General features: G+C 43.7%; 1 protein-coding gene across 1 annotated transcript; it reads right to left on the bottom strand.

Annotated features, from left to right (window-relative positions):
• Positions 1 to 321: 321 nt before the first annotated feature.
• LOC118385051 (choline-phosphate cytidylyltransferase B-like) lies at positions 322 to 16,384 on the bottom strand. Its single transcript, XM_035771854.2, has 10 exons — positions 16,305 to 16,384; positions 12,705 to 12,744; positions 4,620 to 4,790; positions 3,737 to 3,836; positions 3,164 to 3,280; positions 2,893 to 3,044; positions 2,282 to 2,360; positions 1,993 to 2,135; positions 1,626 to 1,814; positions 322 to 1,455 (listed from the first exon to the last, which is right to left on the bottom strand). Exons 3-10 carry the CDS (start codon positions 4,698 to 4,700, stop codon positions 1,210 to 1,212), a joined length of 1,107 nt encoding a protein of 368 aa, XP_035627747.1. The 5' UTR covers positions 4,701 to 4,790; positions 12,705 to 12,744; positions 16,305 to 16,384; the 3' UTR covers positions 322 to 1,209.
• Positions 16,385 to 21,907: the final 5,523 nt, after the last annotated feature.

Raw genomic sequence — 21,907 nt, 5'->3', positions numbered from 1 at the left:
CAAAATATAGGTGTGCCAAGCTTGTAGTGTCATACCCAAGAAGACTCGCTGTGATCGCTGCCAAACGTGCTTCAACAAATTACTGAGTAAAGTATCTGAATACTTTTGTAAATGTGATATTTCAGTTTTAAATTGTTTATACATTTGCAAAAACGTCAACAACAAAAAACTGGATTCAAGCCATTTTTGAATATGGCTGTAACGTAACCAAATGTGGTAAAAGTCAAGGGGTTTGAACACTTTCCGAATGCACTCTATCATAGACAACTGAACACACATTTAAGCATGTTGCTAAAATAAAGCCAGGTTTAGACAGTGAAATAGTGGTATTAGTTGTATGTATTTGTGTGGTTCAGGAATCAGAAGTGAGAATGGAGTTTCAACAGTGCATTCAGTTACCTTACGACCTACACAATAAAATAACACAAATATGGTAGACCGTGGGCGACATTTTACACACACACAGTGCACAAAGTAACCATGTACAGGTAACTGACAAAATAAAGGAAACACCAACATAGTCTCTTACTCTGGCGTTGGGCCACCACGAGCCACCAGAACAGCTTCAATGCACCTTGGCATAGATTCTACAAGTGCCTGGAACTCTATTGGAGGGATGTGGCACCATTCCTCCATGAGAAATTCCATAATTTGGTGTTTTGTTGATGGTTGTGGAAAACGCTGTTTCAGGCGCCGCTCCAGAATCTCCCATAAGTGTTCAATTGGTTTGAGATCAGGTGACTGAGACACACCCACACACCATTTAACCCTCTATGCTACTTTGAGTCTCCTCTTTCAAAGTCACTGAAATCTTTTCTTTTAGCCAACATAATGGGCAACTGGGAATTTTTATACATGACCCTAAGCATTATGGGATGCTAATGGTTTAATATGCTCAGGAACCACACCTGTGTGGAAGCACCTGCTTTCAATATACTTTGTATCCCTCATTTACTCAAATGTTTCCTTTATTTTGGCAGTTACATCTACAAAGTCAAAAATCTGAATCTATCTTTGTCTATGTTTGAAATACACATGATTATTGACACATTGAAAATAGTTACAGCTGACAGAAGCATGTCTTTGAGGATGTAAAGACCAAGCTTCCCTTGTCCTGTATCTCTCATTTAGTCAAGTGTTTCTTCAAGTTTCTTCAACTTTATTTCGTCAGTTACCTGTACACTGAGTGTTTGAGGGAAAGTGTTGTCTCTATTTCTCGTCGTCATCCCCCTCACTCATGCTGCTGAGGGAAGTTGAGGGATGGGCAGAGGCACCCTTGGGGTAGGTGGCGGAGGAACGAGGAGAACGAGGGGATTGAGAGGAGGGAGAGGAGGGAGGCGATGGAGAACGCCCTCTGGTGGGGCTGCTGCCGGGGGAGCCACGGGGCGAGGCAACGGGCGATGTGTAGGGTGACAGAGCCTGGAGCATGCGCCCACTCTTCTCCTGGATCACATGCTGCTCACAGAGAGGGAGAGAGGGGGAGAGAGAGGAAGAAATGGAAAGAGGGAAAGACAGAGAGAGAGAGAGCGAGCATGGAATGGGATCATTACTAACCATCTTCCCCTATTGACCTTTCATGCTTCCTAACATAGTATCTATCTATTGTGGGCTAAAGATAAACTTACCCACGCTCCACCTGGACCAAACGACTCCAGGAAATTACTAATGAACTCCCAGGACTTCTCCTCCCACTTATGGATGAGGTCTTGGCTCTTCTCTTCCACCGAGTGCACAAAGTGCTTGGACTTCTCCTCTACTGTCTTTACCGTCTCCTTCATACGATCCACCTGGTTTTGAAGACGGATTTTCTTCTCCTGCACAAGTTAGACATGCGGTTGGCTGTAGGGAATCAGCTAAAGATGGTCTAGTGTTTATCAACCACAACCACCAATACTGAAACAACCATTCATCTTCCTCAAATGCAAGCTAATGTAACAGATGTTTATTCCAACTTCATTCATTGTTCTAAGGTAATTATGATGTCATTCTTACCCTGATGAAGCTAACGTTGAGGTCACTGGCTGTGTAGCCTCTCTGCAGGTTGCGTCGGACATAGAGGTCGTAGTCTCTCACTATCCTGGTGATGAGGTCAGATGTAGAGATGCCGTCTGTCCTCTGTGTGGCCACAAACATCCCTGAAACCCAACAGAGAGAACAGGGCTCAAACAGAGTCAAGACACAGGTAGTGACAAATAGTAGGCTGTAACTCAGCAAACACACACAGATACAATCTCCATTGGCTACAGGTTAATATCTGTTTCAGAGCAGATCAGTTAGTTACCTGCTTCCTTGATGTGTTTGTAGACATCCTCTGATCCAGCAGAGGTGTATGGGATATCATCATGCGCTACAAAGTCAATCTGGGGAAATCACAGGATATCGTTAAGGTGATTTTATAACAGAAAAAAGGGACATGCTGTATATCAGATTTTAAGGCTGATTGTTAGTAATATTGAGTAATGTACAGCAATGGTCTCCAACCCTTTTCAGTTACTGTACCACCAAGTACATTTTGCCCAGAGAACCCTTGAAGTATCGCCTCATTTACATTTTACCAGTAAGCTTATGGTCTCATGAGTCTTCTCAAGTACCCCCTGTGGGTAGGTCCTAGTACCCGCTGTTGTTAGGTCCTAGTACCCCTGTGGATAGAGCCTGGTACCCCCTGTGGATAGGTCCTAGTACCCCCTGTGGATAGGTCCTAGTACCCCCTGTGGATAGGGCCTAGTATCCCCTGTGGATAGGTCCTAGTACCCCCTGTGGATAGGTCCCAGTACCCCCTGTGGATAGGGCCTGGTGCCCCCTGTGGATAGGTCCTAGCTGGATAGGGCCTAAAACCCCTGGTTGAGAAACACTGATGTACAGTATATGTGACCCTTGTCCAGAAGTGCTGACCTTATGTTTCTTCAGGAAGTCAGGGCTGAGGGTCCAGGGAGCGTCCCGTACCACCTCATCCACATAGCGACAGTGTATCAGGGCTTCGTAGCGCTCAGACTCTGTCATCACCGTGTAGCCCTTATACCGGTGTGTGAGTTCATCACTGCAGACTTCGAGGACAGACACACAAAAACATAATTTACACCTTGTGCCGCTAAAATGTGAGTTTCGTGATCTGATCAATATGATCCAATCACTGTCTGTGATCTATTTTAAAGGCACTATTTACCTCCCACTATGAGATGTGTGTTGGGGAACAGGTTCTTGGCTTGCATCAGAGCGCGAGCATGTCCAGAGTGGAAGAGGTCAAAGATCCCATCAGCATAGACTCGGACCGGCCGGATTGCTATAACAAAAGAAAAATGCAAATTTGATCTGTCGCTCTCCACGTTCTCCCAGTCTCCATCCCTCCCTCTGTTGACTGCCTCTTACCTCTTCTTATCCTTTTTCCCAGGTAGCCTAGAGGTTAAGAGCATTGGGCCAGTAACCAAAAGGTTGCTGGTTTGAATCCCTGAGCCGGCAAGGTGTAAAAATCTGCCATTCTGCCCTTGAGGCAGTTAACACCCAACAACAACTGGGTGCCAATGACATCGATTAAGGCAGCCCCCCTCACCTCTCTGATTCAAAGGATTTGGGTTAAATGCAACGTTCAGTTGTGCAACTGAGTAGGTCTCCTCTTTCGCTTGTCATTCCTCACTAATCCCAGCAGGAGTGATCAAACTGGTGGTCACACTGACCTCTGATTAGTCTGACTCACCTGTGACTGGTCTGACCTGGTAAGACCACAGAGTAGATGACTGACCTGGTGTGCCTCTCTTGGCTTGGGCGATGGTCAGCTTTTCATGAGGGACCTCCGACTCATATCCTGCTTCCTTGGCAAATAATGCTGGCTCTCTCAGCCTCTGAGATGGAACAGAAAGCGTTACAGATGTAGGATCTTAATTTGATCACTCTTTTGTTGCTGAGAATTTTCCGGCACAGCAGGAAATGCAAACTGGTGGTGTATTCGAGGTTAAAAAGGCTTCTAAATTTTGTCATTTCCACTTTAAAATGTCAGACTTTGCCCTAACGAAAAATGGATCAACCTCTGCAAAAAATATTCCATGAATTGTAATCCACATAATAATTCACATTTCATGTTGCTGCAGGGTTATTTTCCTGTTGTAGCAAACTGTCTCAAATTAAGATCCTACGTCTGTAACTGACCTCATGGAAAGGGATGTCTGTACATAAGTAAAGGTGTGTATATTCACAGTTATGGAAATCATCAGGGCTTTAATAAGCGTTTGAATACATAAGGGATTTCTGGCTTCATGCGTGTTTTCCTCTGCATGTAAGAGCTAGTGGGTGGGAGTGTATATGGTTATTAGGAATGATCTGTAGAGTTGTCAGTACACTTTGAACCCTGAACTGTTTGAAATATGCCCATGATTTGAGAAAAGACTAACAAAGAGTTTAAAAAAAATCCATGTTAATGATTAAGAATGCTTTCATTGACTGTAGAGGTCAATTTACCATTCAAAGAGCGAGACCATTCCCATAATGCTTTAACATTTACAGTGAAAATATCATAACATTTATTGAGGAATCATTTGTAGCTGCCTATGTTATACAAGTACATTATAGGCTACATTTGTATTTTCAACTATTTGATATGCCACCTCTCGGTAGTCTGACTGACTCACCTTGCGGGGTCCCCCCGTGCTTTGCTGTTGGGGCTTCTGTGACCCCCTGGTGGCTCTGGAGCCACGTCTCCTTCCCACCATGCTGGATGTTCTGTTGCCTTGTTTACCTGTCGACTGGTACCTCGGCAAACTGGTCGTCCTCCAACCCTGTCAGTGTTGCACTTCTGCAATCTGTGAGGGAGTTTTAAAGTTTGCATGTCGCTGGCTGGTCTGACCCCGATGATACGAAAATCTAACGTGCAAAGTTCAAGCCAAGTTGGTAAGAGTATTAGGGCACTTCAGGCCGCGTCTCTTTCATCAGCTCTGTAGAAGATACAGGGTGGATCAGGAGTTCCCCGTGTAGGCCTAAACAGACCTTTACAATCGGACTGTCCTCTTATTTTTGGACGTAGGCCTAGCTTATATGTTAATGTCCTCATTCTGTTATCTGCCTCATTATTGGCTCATCCATTAGAAATAGATGTTTAACTTTGTCTCATGAAATAATATCATTTTATTTTTAACATGATATTTCCTAGTTTCATTCATAGAAATTGCTCTTAAATATGATCTGACTGAGGCAACCTCTTGACCCAAACATAATAGTGGGACAAGTTGTCCATGAGGCAGCCTCAAGGTGCCTATATATCAACTCCACTGATTATGCAATGTTTAGTGAAACCTCATTCACTCAAACAACGTCATTAACTGGCCATGCGACACACCTTTGATCGTAAATCCACTTTATCAAGATTCCCAAATCACCTCAAGCATAAGGGCACTATGCACTATGCACTATGCACTATGCACTATGCACTATGCACTTATGCCTGAATCAGCAGCACATGGAGAAAACAGGTTTTATTCGCCCACATAGCTACAGGCCATAGCACAAGGAGCTAACAAGTCTTCAGGCAAGGTTAATCATGACATTTTTACATTTTAGTCAATTAGCAGATGTTCTTACCTAGAGCGACTTACAGTAATGATTTCATACAGTGTGGCTCAGTTGGTAGAGCATGGTGCTTAACGCCAGGGTTATGGGTTCGATTCCCAATGCTGGACCAGTATATGCACTCACTACTTACTGTAAGTTGCTCTGGACAAGAGATTCTGCTAAAATGTAAATACAGTTTATACTTTATTTTTTCTTCTCCATACTGGTCTACCATGGGAATCGAACCCACAACCATGGCGTCACAAGTGCCATGCTCTACCAACTGAGCCACACGGGATTATCATCAGTCATCAAGTAAGCATGGCTCATTGAACCACCTCTGTTGACCTCTCCACAACAGTGATGTTGTTGAGGTTGAAGCATGTTAATTATCAGTAAGGCCTCTCAGAAGTTTAGAACACTGTCTCGGATGGATGGGTATGTAGAATCAGTAGGGGATGTCATGGAGGCAGAACTATTTGCGGGCCTGAGTTCCAGCTCCAGCATACTGTAATACAGACCATGATTGCATACCCTTTTCCTTGAGGGCTTGAAATTCAGTATTTATGTGATGGATGATAAAATAACAATTTCAGGCCATATGTGTGTGTTATTAGTTAAGCACACCATTCGCTTCACATTGTTTGAATTAAATGTGCCAGTTCCAAGTGTAAATCTTGTCTCCCTCCATCGAAGTTTCAGACCAGTGGAGGGCAGTAGAGTACTAGTCTACATCTGTGTAAGAAGCAATGCCTTTGGAAAGTATGGCGCCAGCTGGCAATTGGAAACACAAAAATACAAGACTGGTTGAATGTAGACTGGTTGAATGTAGACTGGTTTAACATTAACTGAAATCTTGAGACCACAGAAAAGACATGGATAATGAAACCAAGCATCTAGTAGGTCCTGACCATTGATGCTGGTCCCTGCTGCTGACATGACCAGGTTGTCAGTCAGTCTTGATGAGTCTGGTCTGTGGGAGTGACATCACCCCAGTGGACACCTGTTCTGTAGGGGGGGGTGCGATCCTTTTATCTGCTCTATTGGGTTGGGAGGCCCTGAGAGGGAAGAATGGGGGGTGTCAAACAGCTGCGTGTCTCTCCTTGATTAATAGATGGCTTATGGGGGACAGACAGTACTGGGGCTGCTGAGCCTGGATCAAATGGGACAAATCAAGTGCTCTGGTCCTCATTATCTGACTGGTCGCCCTGTGTTAGTTCCTTGTCCTCAGTAAAGCGTTTGGTGGTGTTATCAGATCAAAACAGATTAGATAACTGAACACTGTCCATCTTTTCCAGCTTTCTCAATTAACAGCTTAGCGCTCAAATCAACAATTGATGGTTAACTTAACAGCCGGGCCGTTTAGCTAGATTATAAATGTTCTACTAGCTTATCCAATTAAACACAACTGTTCAAGGTTATCAAATGAACAATGAGATGATCCTATTGGCCCTATCCTCCCCAGAGTCCCCTCCATGGCCCTCCATAACCCTCCCTCTATGCCATAGTCAGGGAGAGGCAGTGACGACAGGACCTTTCTTGAGAAATGTGAAACTAGACAGCGCCCAACTCTCAACAATGGTACTCATATTTCTGCCAGCCTTGTTCACGGTATGGCTTAATGGCTCCTGGGCAAGGGGATCTGTCCCTCGGGACCAATGTGTGATTGTAGAGAGGGAGATGTTGTTGAAGGAGATGCTAGGCTTCAGACAGACTGTAGTTCCCTGTGGCCTGTTTGCCATTTGACAGGCTGTCAGAGTAGCATTAGGTCTGTACTTCTGAAGATGGTAGTATGGGTAATCCACTTCCAACCATTAACCACATGAATCCTTTTTATTGTATGGTAGGGTATAAAGGGATTTATATGTGTTGAAGGAACGATGAGTAGAAGGGAGGGTTTGTATGTGATTTTGTGTCTATAGGCATCCATATCAAATCATATCAAGTCAAATGTTATTGGTCACATACACATGGTTAGCAGATGTTATTGCGAGTGTAGCGAAACTCCACAATAAATGCCTAATACACACAAATCTAAGTAAAGGAATGGAATAAGAATATATAAATATAAATATATGGATGAGCAATAACAGAGCGGCATAGGCTAAGATGCAATAGATAGTATAGAATATAGTATATACATATGAGATGAGTAATGCAAGATATGTAAACATTATTAAAGTGTCTAGTGTTCCGTTTGTTAAAGTGGCAAATTATGTCAAGCCTGTATGTAGCCAGCAGCCTCTCTGTGCTAGTGATGGCTGTTTAACAGCCTGATGGCCTTGAGCTTGAAGCTGTTTTTCAGTCTCTCGGTCCCAGCTTTAATGCACCTGTACTGACCTCACCTTCTGGATGGTAGCAGGGTGAACAGGCAGTGGCTCGGGTGGTTGTTGTCCTTGATGATCTTTAAGGCCTACCTGTGACATCAGGTGCTGTAGGTGTCCTGGAGGGCAGGTAGTTTGCCCCCGTTGATGTGTTGTGCAGATCGCACCACCCTCTGGAGAGCCCTGCGGTTGTGGGCAGTGCAGTTGCCATACCAGGCTGTGATACAACCCGACAGGATGCTCTCAATTGTGCATCTGTAAAAGTTTGTGAGGGTTTTAGGTGACAAGGCAAATTTATTCAGCCTCCTGAGGTTGAAGAGGCGCTGTTGCGCCTTCTTCACCACACTGTCTGTGTGGGTGGACCATTCCATTTTGTCCTTGATGTGTATGCCGAGGAACTTAAAACTTTCCGACTCTCCACTGCTGTCCCTTTGATGTGGATAGCGGGGGTGCTCCCTCTGCTGTTTCCTGAAGTCCATGATCATCTCTTTTGTTTGGTTGATGTTGAGTGAGAGGTTATTTTCCTGACACCACACTAGGAGAGCCCTCACCTCCTCCCTATAGGCTGTCTCGTTGTTGTTGGTAATCAAGCCCACTACTGTTGTGTTGTCTGCAAACTTGATGACTGAGTTGGAGGTGTGCATGGCCACGCAGTCATGTGTGAACGGGGAGTACAGGAGGGGGCTGAGCACGCACCCTTGTGGGCCCCCAGTGTTGAGTATCAGCAAAGTGGAGATGTTGTTTCCTACCTTCCCCACCTGGGGGCGACCCATCAGGAAGTCCAGGACCAAGTTGCACAGGGCGTGGTTGAGACCCAGGACCTCATATTGATGATGAGCTTTTAGGGTGCTATGGTGTTGAATGCTGAGCTATAGTCAATGAACAGCATTCTTACATAGGTGCTCGTCTTGTCCAGATGGGATAGGGCAGTTTGCAGTGTGTTGGCGATTCAATCGTCTGTGGACCTATTGGGGCGGTAAGCAAGTTTAAGTGGGTCGAGGGTGACAGGTAAGGTGAAGGTGATATGATCCCCCTGTGAGTGCCACAGGGGGATAGGCATTTAGTTCCGTTACCTTTGCATATGATTGTGGCAGTGCATAGGTAGCCACATTTTCTGTCCTAAATGCATGCAGGCATAAGTGATTGTGTGGGTAGTGTGGAAGTAGTGAACCTGTATGTTTGTAGCACAGGAGGCTGGTGCACCTTAATTGGGGAGGACGGGCTCGCGGTAATTGCTGGAGCAAATTTGGTTGAATCTTATCAAATACAGTGCATTCGTAAAATATTCAGACACTTTGACTTTTTGGCAAAACTGTTTCGGTGACGACATGATTCCATATGTGTTATTTCATAGTTTTGATGTCTTCACCATTATTCTACAACGTTGAAAATATTACAAATAAAGAAAAACCCATGAATGAGTAGGTGTTCTAAAACTTTTGACCGGTAGTGTACATATACTATTTGACAACCACAAGGCACCCATATCTCAGAGAAAGAGCATTAGTTCCATTAAATTGCAGTAGTAAAATATATTTTTTAAAGCAACATTCTCTGTGTTTGTTTTAAAATTGAGAGAATAGGGTCGGCTCTAGCATGTCTAGCTTCTGTTCAGGCAGTGGTTTTCTTCTAAGGCCTGGTGCCCCCTCCCCCAAACCCTTGTGGAGTTTTTGAGTCGAGGTGGCAGGCTGCCATGTCCCTGTGGCTCTAAAGCAGGGGTCTCCAACCTTGTCTAGCATGAGAGCTATTTGATTTTTTGTTTTTGCAAAGTACCATTTTTCTTTCTCGCTTTCAAATATACAAATTCTCCTCTTTTCCTCTCCCCTTCAACCCCTCCCCCGGTCCTTAGTGTACAAGAAAAAGTAGTGCACTATGTTTTCTGTCAATATACCTGGTAAAATAATGGTTAATAAACATCTGTAAAGGGGGGGCTATAAAATCTGTGAATTATATATATTTACCCAAATTATGTTTTCTCAGTTTTATTTTTCCTGTTTTTGGATTTGTGCTAGTTTTTCACTCTCAAAATGACAATTGTTCATAGAGAAAAGGGGAAATTGGATGTTCTGAGTCCATGTCAATGATTAAATCACATCAGAAGACCATTTTCTTTAGGTCTGGAAGAAAACTAACAAATTGCGCATCTGGACCTTTATTTGCACATCTAGCAAATGAGGAATGTCCATCTAATGTTTGTTTTTTTAACCTTTATTTAACTAGGCAAGTCAGTTAAGAACTAATTCTTATTTTCAATGATGGCCTAGGAACAGTGGGTTAACTGCCTGTTCAGGGGCAGAACCACAGATGTCAGCTCGGGGATATGAACTTGAAACCTTTCGGTTACTAGTCCAGTGCTTACTAGGCTACCCTGCCGCCCCAATGTGCAGGTCTAGTGATGGTTCTGTACTGCTGCTGCTCATGTCATGGCAAAGTAAGCTAATAACAAATAATATATACAAATTGTATACTTACTCATGATATACTTCTGCCAGGTAAGCCTACTTAATTTAACATTTAATTTAGAAGGTTTTGGTAAAAGTATTTCTGTCAACCCACAAGACTGTTATCACATCAACTGGCTACACATTTCTGTCAACCCACAAGACTGTTATCACATCAACTGGCTACACATTTCTGTCAACCACTAGACTGTTATCACATCAACTGGCTACACATTTCTGTCAACCCACAAGACTGTTATCACATCAACTGGCTACACATTTCTGTCAACCCACAAGACTGTTATCACATCAACTGGCTACACATTTCTGTCAACCCACAAGACTGTTATCACATCAACTGGCTACACATTTCTGTCAACCCACAAGACTGTTATCACATCAACTGGCTGGCTACACACAGAGTGATAAATAAATGCGTGCCACACAGACAGACAGGGGCAATATTGCTGGACATTAATTGGAAGATATATTGTGTTAAGTTTGGCTTTTTAAGCCAATAGTGGCTAACCAAGGGTGGGATAGTGTCAATTTGGTGTTGATTAGTTAGTAGCTGGGAGCTTGTGGTTGTCTGATCTTTGGGAGACTTGTTTATGTTAGTTTGCGGTGGAAAACATGAAAAATTGCTTGTACTTTTAGCATTTTTTGGCGAGCTAATCATATGTGGGCTCAAAGCTACTGGTAGCTGGCGATCCACCTGTTGGAGACCATCTGCTCTTAAGCATGCCAATGATGTTGGCATGCAGGGCAGCAGATATCACAATTACATTCTATTGTTGATGGTGAACCAGATCTTTCCACAGTGTTTAAACCAACATGGGTCCCTACTTTTATTAATGGTGGTTCCACTTGCTTCTTGGAAACAGGTTAAATAGTAACCTGCCATCTGAGTGAATTGAAATGCCTCTTGGCACTGAAATGTTCCCCAATGAGATGGCCTACTTCAGAAGGCCAAAGGTTTGTTTAGTAAGGCCCAGAATACAACACAAACAGCAATGATTATTGAGGCATTATGACCCTGCTCGTATTTCTACTTAGAAAACGTTCAGTGTGACACAATTAGCACCTCGGGCCAGGCTTAATCAACCCTCTCTGACCCAGCAACACAAAGATGTTGAACTAGCCGACTGCCGGATTAGATACAAGAGCCATCCAGGAGCTAACTCTGTGCTGCAGCACAAAGCCAAAAACATACAGCCAAGCAAGACCATTACACCACCTGTATCTACTTCATCACCACCACAGGCTGTATGTACCCTGATGTCTCCAGTGATCCAGAATTGGGCTTTATCTGGTGGTAACCTATGTCTAGGACTCTGGTTGAGTGTAAGAGCGTTAGACCAGTATCAAAAAGGTTGCTGATTTGAATCCCTGAGCTGACTAGGTGAAAAATCTGTTGATGTGCCATTGAGCAAGGCACATAACCCAAATTGCTCCTGTAAGTCCCTGTGGACTAAAATGTAAATGCAATCCCTCCAGGATAATGTGGGTCAGTTATTTCTCCCCAAAGAGGACAGTGTAGTGAGGTGTAATGAAGTTAAGTTTATGACTAATGGCTCTGTGCCACTGGACTGTGGAACACTGTGAGAAGTCTGACTTCTGACCTATTGGCCACTGGCCACCAGCCACAGAGTTAAATTAGACCCATTATCTGTCCGTGGACCTGCCTCTGTTTGAAAATGTGGACCATGCCTATGGCAATAACTCACCCAGGGCTGGGACAGGGGGGGAGGCAGGGGTGGAGGTGTGTGGAGGAGAGATATGATCTGAGTAAACATTTTCCCAAGCACATGTTCGTCTGCACTCCCAAATGATGTACTCTCTGTTGTCAGAACCACAAAACGTGTCGTTTGATGTTTCAGGAACAAGACATAATGGGAGAGGTGCATGCATACTGGAAAATCACGTTGCCAGTATGTATTTGATATGGCATGGCTACACAGGAATGGGGTCAGACTCATTAAGGATTGGGCTGTGGCTTAATGGGACAGGATTAAATGGGGGTTATTGAATAGTGCTGGTGGTTGTATGGTATGAGGTGGATGTATAGGTTATACCACATTGTTAGGAGGTGGAGTGATGTCTGTGTCTGTTTCTAATGTGTTGGGGTATGCACCAGGCAGTACCCTCATTGTCAAGATGTTTGTTGCGCAGATGACAAGCCCGGCCAGGGGAAAGGGTATGTTTGGGATGAGGTAGGTCTTGATTTTCAGAGGTTTCATGTCCAGAATGCTGGCCTCGCTGCCTGCTGAAGTGATTTCAGGCGGTTGTATTAAATAAGAGGTGGTATTTCTGGGGACTTAAGGGTGCAGAACAGGGTGAGTCTCAGTTCTATGATCCCAACACTGAGGCATGCCCTTCCCGGCCTCCAGGCCTGATTACTGACCTTCAAGTGACATCAGAATGACATGCTCACAGAGGCTGAGCTGTAAATTAGACAAGAAGGAGAGAGAAGAGAGCGAGAGAGTGGGATAGAGAGAGGGGAGAGAAGAGAGAGAGGGAGGAGAGAAGAGAGGGGGGGATAGAGAGGGGAGGGGAAGAGAGCGAGAGAAGAGAAAGAGGGGGAGACCGAGGGATAGAGAATTAGACATCATGTTCAGGGAAAACGTTTAAGGATATCACTGGTTGAAATAAAACAATTATTACAACTGACATAGAGAAAAGCAAGGAGAGAAAAGCTGACCGTAGCAGTTTAGTCAAAGTATGAATGTTGGTATAGTTTATAAATATTTAGGAACAACACAATGTATATAGTTTGATGACCACAGCATACAGCAGGGATCATCAACTACTGTTGATTCAGGCGCGGGATCATTTTTTTCTTGAGCGGCTGGTCAGGGGGCCGGAACATAATTACAAATCATTGTAGACTGCAAAGAACCCCAAACAGAAATAATATTTGATGAAAACATAACAATTTCAAACCTTGCTTTGCTTCCAGGTGTAAAAACGTTTAAATATGTTTGCTCAGAGAACTTGGGGGAAGGGGGGGCAAATTAAGTCACCAGCAGGGCATATTCGGTCCACAGGAAGCCAGTTGGGGAACCCTGGCATACAGTATGTAAGTGTCTATGAATATCCCATGCTTTGGAGACAATGGCATTCAGTTTCTCCATTGGATTTTTGTGTGAGTGTTGAGTATATCCGTGTGTGCTCCTTGAGTGGTCTGAACAGAGATTGACTTCATCACTACTTGTATTTGTGAGAAGTATTGACATATCGAATGCACCAAGCTGTCTGTTTAAACTACTAGCACACAGCTCAGAGACCAGTGGTGGAAAAAGTACTCAATTGTCATACCTGAGTAAATAGGAAATGACTCAAGTAAAAATGAGACACCCAGTAAAATACTACTTGAGTAAAAGTCTAAAACTATTTGGTTTTAAATATACTTATGTATCAAAAATAAATGTAATTGGTAAAATACACTTCAAACATAAAAGTATAAAATATACTTAAGTATCAAACATAAAAGTGAAAGTATAAATTATTGCAAATTCCTTATATTAAGCAAACCAGATGGCAATATTTTCTTGTTTTTTAAATTTACGGATAGCCAGAGGTACACTCCAACACTCATAATTTACAAACAATCATGTGTATTTAGTGAGTACCACAGATCAGATGACCAGGGATGTCCTCTTGATAAGTACGTGAATGTACTACTAAGCATTCAAAATGTAATGACTACTTTTGGGTGTCAGGGAAAATGTATGGAGTAAAAAGTACATTATTTTCTTTTGGAATGTAGTAAAGTAAGAGTTGTCAAAAAATATAAATTGTAAAATAAAGTACAGATACCCAAAAAAGTACTTAAGTAGTAGTTGCAAGTATTTTTACTTAAGTACTTTACACCACTATCAGAGACCCATGCGTACCCCACAAGACCTGCCACCAGAGGTCTCTTCACAGTCCACAAGTCAAGAACAGACGATGGGAGGTGTACAGTAGTAATAATAATATAATAATAATAATAATAATAATAATATAATAATATAATAATATATACACAGAGGCGACATTGCAAGGGTTATGTGACACGTGTAGAAGCTAACCTCATGGCGTCCTATGTTTTGATTGGCTTAAAATGTGTCCGTTGGCTTGCGTTTAAAGTCGAGCCCCTCCAACCTCCACCCTGGGGAGCATTCCTAGGCCATGGTCAAACTACTTGTCTTTCACTGACACCACCACCCCAGTCCCTCAGCTGTCAGTCCTGTCAAAACACTGTCTCACCCTTTGGCCCCGGGGTCAAAGGTTAATGAGCTCTGTGACAAACTCAACACAGAGAACAGCACTCAGAAATCTAGGCCTAGATTCAATCAGATCAGGTGTTAACAGGCGATAGCAGACACCCGCATAGCGGATGTTTTGGCAGTGTTGGAGGTGGAACTGTTTTACAGCCGTCAAATCGGTGAGCAGCTGCTCTTGAGATCATTGTCAGGAAGCCATAGCCGCCCCATTTGTGTTAGAAGTTCAGAATGAAAAACTGTGTAATCTAGAAATAATTACGCTTAAGTAAACAAGGCTGCATTGGATTTCTGTTAATGTGACTCTGTGAAGCCAATGGCAATGTCCACTTTAGCTATAATGCCAGGAACCGCTTGTGGATTTGACAGCTCTAACGCAGTTCCACCCCAGACACCGCCAAAACAACTGCTATGCGGATGTCAGCTAAAGCAGATCTAATTGAATAGAGACCTTAATAAGACAAGTGGAACTGTAGCCTTGTAGTCATCACTGCTCTCTCATCACTGCTTATTCATTAGGGGATATAGATTTTTTTAGTAATCTCTCTGTTTCCTCTCCTCTCTTTCTCACTCTCGCTCTCTCTCAATTCAATTCAAGGGGCTTTATTGGCATGGGAAACACATGTTTACATCGCCAAAGCATATGACAAACAATAAACAAAAGTGAAAAAAAATATCAATGAACCGTAAACATTACAAAAAAAGTTTCGCTCTCCCTCTGTTTGTCGATCCATCTTTTTCTCTCATTCATTCTGTCTCTCTCTCATTCTCTTTCTTCTTGGTCTCTAAATAGCACCTCTGACCAGCACCATGTGGCCATCCTAAGAAGGTGTGGAGACCACAGTCAGTAAACCATGAATGAGAGAGCTGTGTGGAGTATGTAGCTAAGCTGTTCCTGTAGACAGGCAGAACAATCAGGAGTAATGACAAACTGCTCCTGTAGACAGGCAGAACAATCAGGAGTAATGACAAACTGCTCCTGTAGACAGGCAGAACAATCAGGAGTAATGAAAAACTGCTCCTGTAGACAGGCAGAACAATCAGGAGTAATGACAGACTGCTCCTGTAGACAGGCAGAACAATCAGGACTAATGACAAACTGCTCCTGTAGACAGGCAGAACAATCAGGACTAATGACAAACTGCTCCCGTAGACAGGCAGAACAATCAGGAGTAATGACAAACTGTTCCCGTAGACAGGCAGAACAATCAGGACTAATGACAAACTGTTCCTGTAGACAGGCAAAACAATCAGGACTAATGACAAACTGCTCCTGTAGACAGGCAGAACAATCAGGACTAATGACAAACTGTTCCTGTAGACAGGCAGAACAATCAGGACTAATGACAAACTGCTCCTGTAGACAGGCAGAACAATCAGGACTAATGACAGACTGCTCCTGTAGACAGGCAGAACAATCAGGAGTAATGACAAACTGCTCCTGTAGACAGGCAAAACAATCAGGACTAATGACAAACTGCTCCTGTAGACAGGCAGAACAATCAGGACTAATGACAAACTGTTCCTGTAGACAGGCAGAACAATCAGGACTAATGACAAACTGCTCCTGTAGACAGGCAGAACAATCAGGACTAATGACAAACTGCTCCTGTAGACAGGCAAAACAATCAGGACTAATGACAAACTGCTCCTGTAGACAGGCAGAACAATCAGGACTAATGACAAACTGCTCCTGTAGACAGGCAGAACAATCAGGAGTAATCAGAATAATTACTCACAGCTCTGCTTCAGTGGTCTCCCACCACCGGAGAAGTCTTCTAGGACAGTGTTCAGTGACTGTGCTCTGAGGTGATAATAACGGTGCTAAGTCAACCCACCTGTTGGAACAGCAACAGTCACACAGATCATTCAGTTCTTTTCATGACCCCAGACCACAGCCACTTATCACAAGTTGAGTAGAGCTCCACCAGATCCCCATGCAGACTGTTTGATTAACTCTAGGTTGATCATGATGAATTTAGACTGGAATCTGCCTCTTTATTTATGGAGATTGTATTTTTGCAGTTGTTTTCCCTCTGATCTCTTTAAGCTGAGACTCATGACCCCTGCCATTATGACCATTCATATCCAATCACCTAACCTCAGAATCCAAGCTGACCTTGCAAGGAGGAATGACAAGCAGAGCGATAGGGCTGTTCTGGCATTAGATAAGGCCTCTTCTCCCTCCCTCAGCTTATAAAAGGGGACCCATAAGCTGCTCTGTGGAGTCGAGCTTCACACAGAAATAGCCGCACTGTGTCCTTGTCTCAGGTGGAGGGACGAGGGGTGAGTTTGGGGTTGGGCTTGCTGTTGACAGGACGCAGAGCTACAGCATCTCCGTTTGCATGCCCCAGATTAGCACCCTTATTTCTGAACCACAGGACCATGTCACCCACCTGTCCACATCCCTCTGCTGCAGAGGTCACCCCCACATACACACACACACCATGACACATGCTAATCACATACACACACACACCATGACACATGCTAATCACATACACACACCATGACACATGCTAATCACATACACACACCATGACACATGCTAATCACATACACACACACCATGACACATGCTAATCACATACACACACACACAACATACACATGCTAATCACATACACACACACCATGACACATGCTAATCACATACACACACACACAACATACACATGCTAATCACATACACACACACACCATGACACATGCTAATCACATACACACACACACCATGACACATGCTAATCACATACACACACACACCATAACACATGCTAATCACATACACACACACACCATAACGCATGCTAATCACATACACACACACACACACATAATACACATGCTGTAAGTAAATACATTCAAATTACACAGTCTACACACATGCTTATCATGTACTGTACACCAAGAGTTCCACATCACGTTACATACACATACACTTCTCTACCTGTCCTACCACTTACATACTGTACTATGTGTCATCACACGTGTCATACAGCTGAATATGAGCTGCCCAGTCTGTTGTCTTATTTGTCTTACGCTCTTAGAAAAAATAAGTGCTAGAACCTAAAAGGGTTCTTCAGCTGTCCCCATTGGAGAACCCTTTGAAGAACCCTTTTTTGGTTCCAGGTAGAACCCTTTTGGGTTCCATGTAGAACCCTTTCCACAGAGGGTTCTACCTGGAACCAAAAATTGTTCTACCTGGAACCAAAAATTGTTCTACCTGGAACCAAAAACTGTTATCCTATGGGGACAGCAGAATGACCATTTTGGAACCCTTTTTTCTAAGAGTGAAGGTTGCGGCCCATTCTATGATTGTAACCAATAACCCTCGGATACAACTGCATAGTTCTCTGCTGCCCACAAGTTGCTGTGGTAAAAATGACCCAGTACAAAATGAAGTTATGTGAATTTACCACACAGTTGGAGTTCCCATCATCATAAGTCTCTCTCTCTTCCCCCTTCTCTCTCTCTTCCCCCTTCTCTCTCTCTCTCTCTCTCTCTCTCTCTCTCTCTCTCTCTCTCTCTCTCTCTCTCTCTCTTCTTCCTCATATCTGTTTGTGTGTCTCTCTCACTTATTGCAGCTGTTAGGGCAGAGAGGGGGTAGAGAGGGGGCCCTGTCTGCCACACAAGCGTTTCCTGATTAGCAGTCATTAGTGGTTATTATGACTCCGCCTGTGTGTGGATCTCAAGTCCCATTTAAATGCTGTTTATAACCCTCTCACTGAATTATCCTCCATTTAAAGGAAATCATAGTGGCTTACTCTGATGCAGTGATGAATTACTGAATAAAAGTTCTAATTAAATGTGTTTTTTCCTGAGGTTGTCAGGAATTCTGGCAGCAAGTCTCCCTTAGCAGCTGTTAGAGTTCATCACAGTGCACACCATTTCCTAGTTTCAAGCAGATACAGAGAAGTTGGGAAGTTAACTGTGTGTGTATGTGCGTACATGCATGGTTGTGTTACGCTGTGCCTGTGTGTTGTTCAGACCCCTCATGGACAACTTAACTAAAATGCAGTTGTTTTAACCCCTGCGACACACAACCCAAACTGCACCATCTGTTAAACCCCCACTTTATCACAAGCCCATTACCCGTTCATACAGGGTGATGTGTAAACATTTTGGAATTCCTCCATCCAATTAAGAGAGCCGTTTGCAAACCAGTGGATTGGGTTTCCTCTGCACTTACAGCACTGATAATGGAGACAGCTCTAAATGTCCACTAATTAGCCAGAGAATTAGAGACATCTGGGAGATAAACGCTGTAGCCCACTGAACGTGGCCTGGTACACAGCAGAACACGTCACATTGCACAGATCTACAGTATTACAGGACACTCATAAACCACAGACAAATCATGTTCAGGGACAGAAGTTTGTCTTGACCCATGCGACCTGATCTTGTGACCTAACCCATGTGATCTGATCATGTGACCGTATCATGTGATCTGACCCATGTGATCTGATCAGGATAAACTCCTGACCCATATCGAGGAGTCTACAAGGAAGACTAATGAAGCTCTCGTCAAATATCTGAGCTTTGCCACTATCCTCATCTCCCTTTACAGTACATGGACGATAGTAAAACATTTACAAAAATAAGTTGAATTTGAAAAATACTTTTAACATTGCAGAACCAATTTTATTTCTGTAAACTTATGTTGACAATTTTGGCCAAAATGATTGGCACCTGGAGCTAGTACTTGGTTACACAGCCTTTGGCCAAGATAACTGCAGACAAACACTTTTTGAACGGTGCCCTCCACCAACTGCTGTTTTCTGCTCTTGCCATGGGTTACGGACGCTATTCAGATCTGAACTCTTCATTGGCTACTCCAGAAAAGTCCTGTGTTTATTCTTGAACCATTCCAGGGTGCATTTGATGTGTGTTTGGGGTTGTTGTCCTGCTGGAAGATCAACAACCTTCAACGCTGGAAGATCGACAACCTTTCAAAAGTCTCTAAAACCTGACCCATGGCAACACAGTGACTAGGGTCAAATTTAAATGACAGACTCTTTAGGCATCTCCCGGCCTACATCACTACTCTAAAATACTAAACAGTATCTACTTTAGCAAGATGTAGATTATGGAGGTTGTTTGTAATGAGTGGCTAGGTTGCATCAACTACCTTCAATAAAATCACTGCAAAGGTTTTTTCCTGTCAACTTTGGTTTCGAAATGTGACATTCTGGCATAAATGCCTCGTGATTTGTTAGGAGAGTCCCGGGATTTGTTGTTTTCTCTTTATCGACGTAGGTAGTGACATAGTTCCTCTATGCCAAAAGAGTCCAACATTGAAACCGTACCCTAGTCACTGCTTTTGCCCAGGGTTGGGTTTACGAGACTACACAGTTTAATAAAATGTAAACTTTTTGCATAATCCAATGTCTCTTTGTCACGCCCTGATCTGTTTCACCTGTCTTTGTGCTTGTCTCCACCCTCCTCCAGGTGTCACCCATCTTCCCCATTATCCCCTGTGTATATATACCTGTGTTCTCTGTTTGTCTGTTGCCAGTTCGTTTTGTTTCGTCAAGCATACCAGCGGTTTTACCTCTGCTCCTGTCTCTTGTTTGTGCCTGCTTTCTAGTTTTCCCGTTTTTGATCTTTCTGCCCGCCCTGACCCTGAGCCTGCCGTCTTTTACCTTTGCCCCACTACTCTGGATTACCAACCTCTGCCTGACCTGACCCTGAGCCTGTCTGCTGTCCTGTACCTTCGCCCCACGACTCTGGATTATCGACCTTTGCCTGCTTTGACCTGTCGTTTGCCTGCCCCTGTTGCTGTAATAAACATTGTTACTTCGACAGTCTGCATTTGGGTCTTACTTGAAACGTGATTCTATTGATACATCCATTATTACTTTGTTCACAATAACAAGATCACACATTATGGATCTGCTCAGGGCACCCCCTTGAGAATATAAATTATTCATGTTTAGCCCAATATGGCAAAGCACCCTTAATGAGAGTCTAGTTTGAACAAATACATTGTGGAAAACAGAACAAAACACCTTATACACCTCCTAACCTAGGCCTGACTTGTCCTAACCCCTCCCAAGCCAATAACCCAGGGCCACCTGTCTTGTAATAAAGAAGTCCTCTTAGCAATAGAAGACTGGACAAATACAGGGGTCTGTTTATGTTTTATAGATGGAGGAAAGTAAAGATGGGGAGTTGAGGCTAACATGGCTACAGATAAGAAATGGGCATTGTTTGTTTAGAGTCCTGTCCAAACAGAGGCATTAATGAATTGAGAGGTGGAGAGTCCTGGACACCTCACTACTGTCCTCATTAGCAGGCTTACATTCTCAGGGGGCAAAGGCAAATATACATTTACACATTCACTCCCCAGTCTGGCCCAGCGTCACTAGCAGAAATAACAGTGTTGCACAAAGACCTGGTATTTACCCTGCTTTAATGGAGGTTGCCATGGCGTTTCACAAATCATTGTAATTATGCTCACCATGCGGGTCACCCATGGTAACCGGCTGGTGGAAGGGTAGGATGGGAGGGTTGACTGGAGAGGAGGGAAAGTGATAATCTGTGATAAATAATAGGTTGAATTGCTGAATATAAAGCCCTTGATTTACCAAGAAAATGTAAAAGAGGGCTTATTCTTTAGGCTTACTCTTCATCGGTTAGGGCCAGGGTGGGAGAGGGCTTATTCTTTAGGCTTACTCTTCATCGGTTAGGGCCAGGGTGGGAGAGGGCTTATTCTTTAGGCTTACTCTTCATCGGTTAGGGCCAGGGTGGGAGAGGGCTTATTCTTTAGGCTTACTCTTCATCGGTTAGGGCCAGGGTGGGAGAGGGCTTATTCTTTAGGCTTACTCTTCATCGGTTAGGGCCAGGGTGGGAGAGGGCTTATTCTTTAGGCTTACTCTTCATCGGTTAGGGCCAGGGTGGGAGAGGGCTTATTCTTTAGGCTTACTTTTCATCGGTTAGGGCCAGGGTGGGAGAGGGCTTATTCTTTAGGCTTACTCTTCATCGGTTAGGGCCAGGGTGGGAGAGGGCTTATTCTTTAGACTTACTTTTCATCGGTTAGGGCCAGGGTGGGAGAGGGCTTATTCTTTAGGCTTACTCTTCATCTGTTAGGGCCAGGGTGGGAGAGGGCTTATTCTTTAGGCTTACTCTTCATCGGTTAGGGCCAGGGTGGGAGAGGGCTGACCAAAGGAATACCAAGGGACAGAGAGATACAGTATATAGAGAGATGAGCAACAAAGAGAGACAGGTTGGCTGCTTTGAATGCTGAGCCCTTGTAGCCTTGCTCTGTTTTGTTAAATTACCTGGAATTCATTGCAGAGGTGTCTGTGTTCATTGGATTAGAAATTGACTGGTATAATTA

This window comes from Oncorhynchus keta, chromosome 6 (genome assembly GCF_023373465.1).
Source record: "Oncorhynchus keta strain PuntledgeMale-10-30-2019 chromosome 6, Oket_V2, whole genome shotgun sequence".
Lineage (NCBI taxonomy): Eukaryota > Metazoa > Chordata > Actinopteri > Salmoniformes > Salmonidae > Oncorhynchus > Oncorhynchus keta.
Note: the sequence above shows the minus strand (reverse complement) of the source record. Positions and strands in the feature narration are given on the sequence as shown.

Bases quoted from the DNA above. Each gene is read 5' to 3' on its own strand.
- LOC118385051 (XM_035771854.2), bottom strand. From the start codon at position 4,700: ATGGTGGGAAGGAGACGTGGCTCCAGAGCCACCAGGGGGTCACAGAAG. The intron at 3,837-4,619 runs GTGAGTCAGTCA...GTTCCATCTCAG, and splicing joins GCACGGGGGGACCCCGCAAG to AGGCTGAGAGAGCCAGCATT. The intron at 1,456-1,625 runs GTAAGTTTATCT...CTCTGTGAGCAG, and splicing joins TTGGTCCAGGTGGAGCGTGG to CATGTGATCCAGGAGAAGAG.